This window comes from Mirounga angustirostris, unplaced genomic scaffold (assembly GCF_029215605.1).
Source record: "Mirounga angustirostris isolate CCGP_5_RB_7025 unplaced genomic scaffold, mMirAng1.0.hap1 SCAF_15, whole genome shotgun sequence".
In the NCBI taxonomy this organism is placed as follows: domain Eukaryota; kingdom Metazoa; phylum Chordata; class Mammalia; order Carnivora; family Phocidae; genus Mirounga; species Mirounga angustirostris.
Window position 1 is genome coordinate 27,693,726 of NW_026991723.1, and position 10,367 is coordinate 27,704,092.

At 49.5% G+C, this 10,367-nt stretch overlaps 1 protein-coding gene across 1 annotated transcript; it reads right to left on the reverse strand.

Annotated features, from left to right (window-relative positions):
- Positions 1-3,493: 3,493 nt before the first annotated feature.
- Positions 3,494-6,721, reverse strand: GAS1 (growth arrest specific 1). Its single transcript, XM_045882349.3, has one exon. It carries the CDS (start codon positions 5,852-5,854, stop codon positions 4,811-4,813), a length of 1,044 nt encoding a protein of 347 aa, XP_045738305.1. The 5' UTR covers positions 5,855-6,721; the 3' UTR covers positions 3,494-4,810.
- Positions 6,722-10,367: the final 3,646 nt, after the last annotated feature.

Consider the following 10,367-nt stretch of genomic DNA (forward strand, 5'->3'; position numbering starts at 1 on the left):
TTAAGAGGTGTCAGCATGGCTGAAAGAATGAAGTGGCTGCACATTGTCTGGCAGCGCTATTATGTGCTTAACATTTCCATAACAAAAGTGCCACTCGACTTCTCCCCGATTAATGCAGCTCGAGGGCTCTTGTCGGCCTTTAATAAAACATTGTTGAAATCATTTATTTAGAGCCCCTGGTTACTAGTGGGAGAATGACCATCTTTGTGCCAAAATATAGTGTATACAGTCCACTATTTTGCAGTAGATCATTCTGTTATTTAAGAAATTGATTAAATGGATGCCTTAGAAGGTATTTATGCTAACAGCACATTACTTACGTCATTCAGATAGCCAAGGGTGAACCTGTTCAACTGTCCAGCAGAGACAATCCCTCAAATAGAATACAGTAACATCCAACTTTACTTAACTCACAAGGTTGCCAGACCCACTGGAAACCCAGCCCTCCCAGAACTACTGTCCGGCTACAAGGCATTTGTAATGGGCTGCCTCCCAACAAGCTTACTTTGGGGAGCTGGGAGAAATGGGGTCAACTGACACAGTTTCGGATGTTCCTCTAGTGTAAGAGGTCATAAAACAAATAACGTGCACTTTTCTTTTTACCGGTTCGAAAAGAGGTACGTGAGGTTATATTTGAGAACTTCTGCAGTTGAACTCAGCAAGCTGATGATTCAAAGCCAAAGTTTGAAAGTAGAAAGATTTTTAGTATACAGCTTGGTGTCTCTGAGAGTTCTCATGGCATTTCTTTCCTTTTATGCTATATGACATGGCCCTGCTGGGATGGAGTGGGGGTTTGAAAGCAGAAGTGATGAGGAAGGGCACCCCACTCCATGTGCTTTCTCTTGACTCTTCGAGAGAGATGCTACTGGTCCTGAGTTGTGTCTTCACCCATGTGGGCCCCATTGGGAGAGCTGTGGTGCGCCCCAGATGAGTCAGAGTGTGGTGGCCCCTTAAGTTTGTGGCAGTTGGCACCAGGAGATGCGCCCTTACTTATGGACATTTGTGGGGGCCCAGACTAAGCACAGGGTTGTCCTGCTACATAGTACGAGAATTTAGTTCCCTCCAGCCATTTCTCCCCCTCACATAAGTGTATGGCTGGAGTACATTGCTATATATTGTTAAAAATAAACAGAGACCTTATGTTATGTCCATTGTGGTCATAAACAAAAGCGTTACTGTGTGCTTGGGTGAGCAGTGAAGCCTGAACCTCCTTCTATTTACTGTATGGTCACTGTCAGTTCAATGAACTGCCTCCTTGTTCTCCACCATTGTCCCACACTCCCTTAAACATTTGTCACTGAAGTGCCCCCAAAGACAAATAAACTGTCACTGAGAATGCAAACCTGCTAACGGGGGAAATGGGACCAGCCTCAAGGACACATGATTTTATGTGAAATCCTAAGGGAGTTCCTTGCACCCTGGAAGACTTCTGAGAAGCATGTCACTTTTCCAGAATCCCCAGGAAAAGCCAGAGATACTCTTTCTTTCAGTAATGGTACTTCCAGGCATTCTCCATGAGACATTTGGCCGTCTCAAATGTCCAAAATTCCAAAAGGGTCCCCAGAGAGCGTGAGATATTACAGATGTCAACATCTGTAAAAATTCTTTCTGCCTAGGTGCAGATGGCAACATACAATCCCATAACCAAAGGTTCTAAGATCTCAGCAACCTGTTCTGGAATCCAACTAGGTCTGTAGAGGGATGAGGGGGCTCCTGGGCTCTAGTATAGAACTGTTTAAATTAAAATGAGCCACCGATCAATGTTCACTCTCTTCAAGGAAGAAAGCATAAAGCCTCGTGTCCTCTCTCCCCAACAGCGAGCTGTGTTGATTTATTCCAGGCAGATGCTTTTGACAGGACCCTGTAAAATCAAGTCGTGAGTTTATTGTACCAGTTAATTATCAGGCCTTTTCTAGTGCTAATGCCTTTTACTTCTTACTGGGGAAAACTGGGCCTTTTACTGGGACAAAGACTTAACTTTTAGTCAAGAATGTGTTAAAATAACAGGAGATGGAGATGATTTAAATATATTTAAGGACAAACGCAGGAGCATTGCTAACTCGAGGTTTGTAAAGAACACTGATTTCATTTACAAGTCTCTTGGAATACTCTTTGTTCACTTCCCAAAGAAACAACGCTTTCAGCTTTGTTTTAACAATATGTTTACTCAACCATTCAGGTGACTGGGGATTGCAGCCCCACACCACTCTCCTAGCCTCTCAGACACAACTATCTCAGACTTTCTGATGCTACACATACACCAATCTTGGTTTGAGGTCCAACAAGAAGTGCCTCGAAGCCCTCCATAAAAGCTGGGAAAAGAGCGAGTTAGAGGCAAAAGAAACCTGGAAAGTAGGGGGTGGGAGTGGTGGGGGGAGGAAGTTGGAAGGGGGCATAGCTTTGTTAATTACTTCAGGCAGCAGAGAAATCTGGTTATGTTTTCTCAGTACATGTTAATATCATATAAAGAGACACGAGATCTTGCTAATCTGTCGACCCCTCAGACAAAGTTTATTTGTGGTGACTTTTAAACTCCTGACTCGCCTTCCAATCACCGCGTTTAAAATGAAAAGCTTTAAATAAACACCAGGAATAGAAGATAAATAAACTTTTTTTCCCTCTTGCAAGTGCCTAGCTTGGCGAGGTTCAGACTCAAATCCCCAGAGGACAGAGCGCTCTCTTTTGTGTTAATGTTTAAAAGATTTTCCAATGCCGGAGTTTATTCCTACTGCAAACATTTCTATTTACAAGGTCAAGTGTATCAGCACTCGACACAGCTTAAGAGTGTAATTATTTATCTAAGGGCGTTTGAGTGTAGATCAGTAGCTCTGGCAGGAACCCAGCCTTCAGCCCACTGCTAAACAACTCCTCACAACAATATTACAAGTTCTGGTGATTGTTCCTCTCCCCAGTGTGTTTACTTTTGCCCGCCTGAATGTTTTGTAACAAAATTTTGTACTTTTTCGCCCAAAGTGTGAAAATGACTTTGAAGCGGTGTGCCAGGTTTCCTAAGACCTATTGGTAACAGATGTTATTGGCACGTTTGATTGTAGGAGAATGTCTGTAGCCAGATAGGACACTCCTGGAGGAGGGGCTTGGGGGCTCCCCTTGGAAAAGAGGGGAGGGGAGAGAGACCTCTGGGTTATCCCCAGATTATGTAGGAAGACACTATTTTGTGAGTTCTCTCCACAAACGTAAAAACCAATGCAGGCCAGTGGGTTACATCTTTTTAGCTGCTTCATTTACACATGTCTAATTGTTCATTAAATTAGAGGCAGAAATAATAACCCTCATTTCTTGTCTTGTACTGTATTTTAATTTCAGTTGATGGTTGATAGATTCCCAGTGGCTCCTCCACCCCACTCCTTACCCATTATTGGGTAAACCACAATGTAACTCTGGAAAGTAACTACACCATATTCATTATTTAAAAACTCTTTACTGATGTACACATTTTAATAAAACAAATAACAAAAAATACACAAAGCCATAGTTACTTAAAACATAAGACTTTTTTTTAAGGATGTCTATAAAAATACAATGTTTAAGGCAGTTTGGAAATGCATTTATACATTTCTACAATGTCCATAAATTCTCTTGAAAATAACAATGTTAACTTCAAATCTATAAAATACACTGTACATCTTAAGACTGTTCTAGATAGAGCACACTTGACAATGGACTGTGGGTTTGGATCCCCGGTGACAAACGGATTCTATACATTTCAGGGACGAAAGGTGTAACGTGGCTGCAGATTTAAAATTTTAATTTCTTTTTTAAAAATAAATTATTTCTGAAGCATACACTTTATAAAAATTCTATATACAAAGTACAACAACTGGTAACAAATCCCAGTTTTAATACACTTTATATAGAAGTACCAGGGTTTAGCACCCTGATAAAAGCAGAGGCGATATATTTTCTCCGCATATTTGTACATACAATTTCTTGATGTAAAGAACAAAAATGACAAGACAAACATCGTAAAGAGGCTTTCACAGATGGCAGTACAGAGCTCTTTTACATAAAAAGTTGCATTGTTCAACACCACTAGCAACTCTTTAGATCAGCATTTTTTGACCCTTAATCCTAAGAAATGTGCTAAGAGATCAGAGTGGTGGCAATGAAATTAAGGTCAAGGGCTCAAAGTTATCCAAAACTAATTCAGGCATATTAACCCCTTCCCATTACTCCTCCCCCGCCCAACTGGAGAATTCTGAGCGCTGACCAAGAGTAAACACAGGAATCGGTAAAGTGGGACTTTTCTGTTTACTCACGATTGCAATGTCCTCACTGGCCATAATAAAAGTCGACACCGGCACTCCACCACACCCCCCCCCCCCGCGTACCCCCCCTCCCCCGGCCCCATGCACCGCAAAAATGCTAATAAACAGACAGCCCCTTTTGCAAATGTAAATCTTCTTTCAGACTCCTGCTCCAAACCCACTCCCTTGAAACTGTTAGGGCCCCACAGGTCGGTATCCTCTCTTCGGAGTCCAAGACTATGGTTCCGTACCCGCCCCCCCCCCCCCCGCCCCGCCCCATTCCATCCCGGGCGTCCTAAATTCTAGCTAGGCCGGTTTCTGCAGGGCAGACGAGCTGGGAGTTTCTGGAGCCTGGAATGGGGGCAGGGGAGGATGTCCAAGAAGTCATGTTCGGGAGAGGACACGGGGGTTGTCGTCAAGAGGAGACCCGCTAGGCAGAGTCTACTCAGCACGTTTTGGAAAGGATCCCAACCACCCCCTCTGTCCCCCAGCCACAGGTGCCCCGGCGCCGGCCCTCCCGCTGCCCACGGTGGGGGGCGCGAGCGCTAAACGAGCCGCGGGAGCAGCAGCAGCAGCAAGATGGAGGCGAGCGGGGTCCAGGCGGCTCCGGGCGCCGAGCGGCCACCGCCGCTGCTCCTGCGCCCGGGCCCGTAAGGCAGGTCCCCGCGGCCGCCCGCCGCTGCAGCGCCGCCGCCCGGGCGCGGCGGGTGCGGGACGCCGTCGTCGTCATCCAGCAGCTGCTCGCCGCCCGCGCCCCCGGCGCGCTGCTCGTCGTCGTAGTCCTCGTCGTAGTAGTCGTCCAGGCCCCCGTCCGAGCCGCTGCTGCCCGGGCCGTTGCCCAGCTCGGCCCCGAAGCACAGGCGGGCCATGTTCTCCTTGACCGACTCGCAGATGGGCCGCTCCAGGCCGTCACACACGCAGTCGTTGAGCAGCGCCGCCTTGGGCACGGCCAGCATGTCCTCGATGACCGTGCGGCACTCGTCGGTGCAGCGCAGCCCGTTGAAGAGCTTGCCGCAGTAGGTCAGGTAGCGGCTGAGGGCCAGGTTGCAGCGGCTGTCGCGGTCGCAGCGCCGCCGGGCCTCGGTGCAGCCCATGACCCCGCCCGCGCCCGGGCCGCCCGCGCCGCCGCTGCTCGTCCGGGGCAGGCACGGCTCAATGGCGCGCTTGGTGGACTTGCAGTTCTCGTCCTGCGCGCAGTCACAGTCCTCCAGGGCGGGCCCGCGGCGCGTGTGGTTGAGCTGAATGAGCGCCGAGATGCAGTGGCTCGGGCAGCGCCAGCGCGACGAGAACGAGGCGGCCGAGGCCGGGAAGGCGGCGGCGGCGGCGGCGGCCCCCGGCGCGTCGCCCCCGCCGCGCTGCGCCAGCACCGGCGCGCACGCCTCGGCGTACTGGTTGTAGGCGTAGCTGCACTCCGGCTCCCCCTGGCACTGCAGCAGCGCCTGCCAGCAGATGAGGCGGCGGCCGTGCGCCAGCCCCGAGCCCCGCGGCGCCGAGCCCAGCAGCTGCAGCAGCGCCATCAGGCACAGCCAGGCGCCCGGCACGGTCCCCGCGCGGGCCCCGCCGCCGCTGCCCAGCAGCCCTGCCACCATCGCGGGCAGCGGCGGCCGCCGGGCGAGGAGGGGAAAGGAGACGAGGCGCGGGCAGCGGCGGACGCGGAGCCGGTGGAAAAGTTTGCCCCAGTCCTGCCAACTTCTTGCATGAGTGTTTTCATAAATCCATGCGCGCCGCTCGCTGGTGCCGCGCCGCTCGCAGAAGGTCCGGCTGCCCGCTCGCTCGGGCTGCGGTGGTTTCCCAGAAATGCACGGCCGCGGAGAGCCCCTCCGGTCGGCCCCGGGCGGTGGCGGGAGGCGCTCACTGTCGCCCCGGGGGGCTGCGGGCCGCGGGGCCGCGGCGGGGCTGCAGGACCTCGCGGCGCCGCGGGTGCATTTTGCTCCGCGCCTGCAGAGCCGTTGTGCGGCCGCGGCGGCTCCTTCCTCCAGGGCTCAGCGCCGCGCCGCCGCCGCCGCCGCCGCGGGCTCTCGCATCCCGCCGCTTCCTGGCTCGCGTCGGTGCGCTGCCCGCCTTCCCGCGGCCCGGACGCCCGCGTCCCCTCCCCCTCCGCCCGCGGCGACCCCGGCCTCGCCAAGCTCCGGGGAGCCCTTTCCGGGCGGCGCGGGGAGAACAAGAAACTCGGCGCGGCCGGGGAGCGGCTCCCGGGCTTCCCTCGGCGGCAGCTTCTCGGGTGACAAGGGGCCCGGGGAGCGGATCCGCTGAGCCCGGCTGCGGACTCGCTGGCTGCGAGGCTTTAAATACAAAAGTGGGCCGGGAGCCCCCGCGTGGTGCCGCGGTGCCCCCTCATTATGCATGCATGGAAAAGCAAACAAACAAAAACATTAGCAACGCTCTTCCAGCTCGCCGAGCCCCGGCCCCGCGCGCTCCGAGCCTGCCCGCTTTCTCCTTTCTCCACTCTCTTTCGCCCTTTGCTCGGCCCCCTTTCCCGGCTTTTCGAGATGCTATTGGTCCTGCCTGTTGTTGTTGAAACTTTTTTTTTTTTACGAGCCGCTGGAGTGGAGTGGGGTTGCGGAGTGGGGGAGGGCGGGAGGGTGGTGGGCAGCTCACATTCAGGCATTCAGGGCTTGAAAGGAACGGCTTAAGGAGCCCGACAGAGGCCTGGGAGCTCCTCCTACTCTTAAGGAGGCTCGGATATGGAGCCCAGGCTCGCGCTCAGAACCAGCGGGCAGGGCTCAGGGGCAGTTGTTTGCGTCCGGCTCGGCCACAGGCCTTTTTGTTGGGTTCTTTTTTCCTTTTTTTTTTTTTTGAGAGTTTTATTAATTCACCCTGGCTCCCACTGTGCCTTCGATTGCGTTCAGAATTCACTTTTTTCTGGTTCCCTGTCTTTGAGACCTGATCACGATTGGGGGCTGTGTTTGTGTGTGTGTGTCGCAGGGGTGGTGGTGGGGGGGATCAGAGTATTTAATGTTGAACTTTAAAACTTATGAAAAACAAAACAAAACCAAACCCAAACGCACACAAGAAAGAGGCACATACCTCAGTTAGGGGGATGCTGATGAGATATTTACAACGCCCCCGCCCCCGCCCAGCGCACGGTCCCACTTTGCCGCTCTGGAAGGTATGGCTCTTGAGCCAGGCATGATTGTCAATTGCAAGACATAAATCCAAATCAACCAGATTAATTTTTTAGGGATATAAGTTTCTAATTCGGACGGCAATGAAAAAATAATTATAGTATTAAAAATCTTTAGGAATGTTGAGCAGCACCATATGGCCGCACTCAGAACATAAAGGAAGGGGATGAATTGGCACGCACTAAGGTTTCTGTTAAAGTGTGTGTGTTTCAATCCCTCCCTCGGTTAAGGGAAGCCTCCCGGGTAGAGCAGCCCTGGCAATCCAGGCGCGGGAGTTTGCAAACTACCTTAACTGGGGCGCAACGCAGCCTTCGACCACCAGAGGCACCGGGCTTCTGCGGCCTGTCAAAAACTGGCGCTTTTTTCCTCCCCTTTCCGTGGAGAGACTATCAACTCCATCTGTCACAAAAATTAAGGCTAAATCCCCTCTCCAGAAGCAGAGGGAGCCGGGGCTCCAGGGCGCACGGAGTTCGGCTGTCCGCCTCTCCCCGGAGGCCCCGTGAATTAGAAATGGCAAAAGTCAGAACAGGGCTTCAGCGTAGGAAGATTTATCAGGCTGCAAAAAAACCCCCCCGTTCCTGGGAAGACTGATGCATTCCTCAGGGGCTGTCTGCCTTAGGAAGCTGCACCTCCGCAACCCCAAAAAATAAAAAATAAAAAAACTTTAAAAGAAGTAGGTTGACGTAGGGCATGTTGTTCTGACTTGAGTACAGAAAACACAATATCTATCTATCTTTATCTATCTATGTGTGTGGGGGGGTTGCTTTTGTTTTTTTGTTTTTGTTTTTGTGTGTGTGTTTTTGTTTTGTTTTGTTTTGTGTTGTTTTTAAATAGAAAGGCTGCAACTGTGTGGCCCATCAAAACAACTATTTCCCAGGCTCTGGGTATATTGTTACTTGGAGTTCACTCAGTCCTGCCAGGAGGGCTTGGACAAGTCACACTACTTCTCCGAGACTTGGATCTTTCACATGTAGGGTTCAAGGCCAGATTAGACACTTGAAATCAAGTCTTTTCATCTTTAATGCTCTGTGATTTTAGGCTTATAAGGACAAGGTCAACATTCAGCTGCATTTTTAAACTAGTGTTTGTTGAGTTCCTTTAGAATGGTAGGTCTCAAATCTTAGCATGAGATTGCAGGTTGGCCTTGTTAAAACCCAGAAGGCTGAGCCTGCTCCTGGAGTTCCTGATCCAGTAGGGCTTGTGGGGCCTGAGAATCTGCATTTCTAACAAGTTCTTAGGGGACACTGCTGCTGCTTATCTGGGGACCAAACTTTGAGAACCACTACTCTAGACGTCCACATGCTTTTGTTGTTTGCAAAATTTGCCCATCTTGGTCTTAATTCAGCTCTCGGTGGGATTGAAGGGAGTCCCAAGAATTTTGCATGCTCTGGGGACACCTCCATCCCAGGCTCATGGCACTCTAGTAGACCTGCAGAGCAACCAGCTGCCTGAGAGTGAGGTTCGGATGAGCTAGGAGAATGAATGAACCCCCTTTCCCAGAAGTCCCCGAGACCATGAGTACCACTGTGTCTGACATCCAGGTTTTCATTCATAACCACCAGATTTCCAAGCCATCTCTCATCACCCAGCCACTAATCCCTGTATTACTCTGTATATCTCTTAAACTGACATAATTCTCATCATGAGCAACCCCCCGCCCTAAAATACCCCACTTCCAGTGGCACTCTCAATGTGTTCTCCCCAAAATTTCCTGTATCTTCAACCTGCTTTCTGGGCTGGACCTTCACATTCTTGCTCTAACTAAAACCCAGCTGAAACTTAGGGAATAGGAGAAAATATTTGCAAACTACATGTATATGCAAAAATATGCATATAAATGACAATTAGAATAGACATTTTTCCAAAGAAGATATACAAATGGCCAACAAATACATGAAAAGGCACACAACAACACTCATCATCAGGGAAAAGCAAATTAAAACTACAAAGAACACTCACCTCACACCTGTTAGGATGGCTATCATCAAAAAAACAAGAGGTAACAAATGCTGACCAGGATATAGACAAAAGGAACCCTCATGCACTGATGGTGGGAATATAAATGGGTGCAACCACTGTGGAAAACAGTATGGAGGTTCCTCAAAAAATTAAAAGTAGACTTACCCTATGATGCAGCAATCTTACTTCTGGGCATATATCCAAAAGAAGCAAAATCAGTATTTCAAAGAGATACCTGCTCCCATGTTCATTGCAGGATTATTCACAATAGCCAAGGTATGGAAAGGGCCTAAGTATCCATTGATGGACAAAGGATGGATAAAGAAAATGTGGTGTGTGTATGTGTATATATATATGTATATGTATATATATATACATGTGTATATATATATATATATACACATGTATATATATAATGGAATATTACTCAGCCACAAAAAAAGAAGGAAATCTTGCCATTTGTGTCAACATGGATAGCCTTTGAAGGCATTATGCCAAGTGAAGTAAGTCAGACAGAGAAAGACAAATACTGTATGATGTCACTTATGTGTGGAGTCTTAAAAAAACAGATTCATAGGAACAGTAGAATGGTGGTTGCCAGGAACTGAGGGTTAGGGAAATGGGGCGACGTTGGTCAAATGGGGCAAACTTTCAGTTACAGGATGAGTAGGTTCTGGGGTTCTAAGGGGCAGCATGGTGACTGTAGTTAATAATACTGTGTTAAATATTTGAAAGTTGCTATAAAAGTAAAGCTTTTATCTTCTCACCATAATAATGGCAATCAAATGGTAATTACATGAGGTGAAGTTTGTGTTAACTACCCTTATTATGGTACACATTGCATAATATATGTTTATCAAATTATCACATTGTACACTTTAAATGTATACAATGTTATATGTCAATTATATGTCAATAAAGCTGTGGTGTGTGTGGCGGCAGGGGTGGGGGGAGGGGGGGGAGCCCAGCTGGCTGGCCCTCCTAGGTACAGCTTCCACTTTACAGATACCAGTCCTGG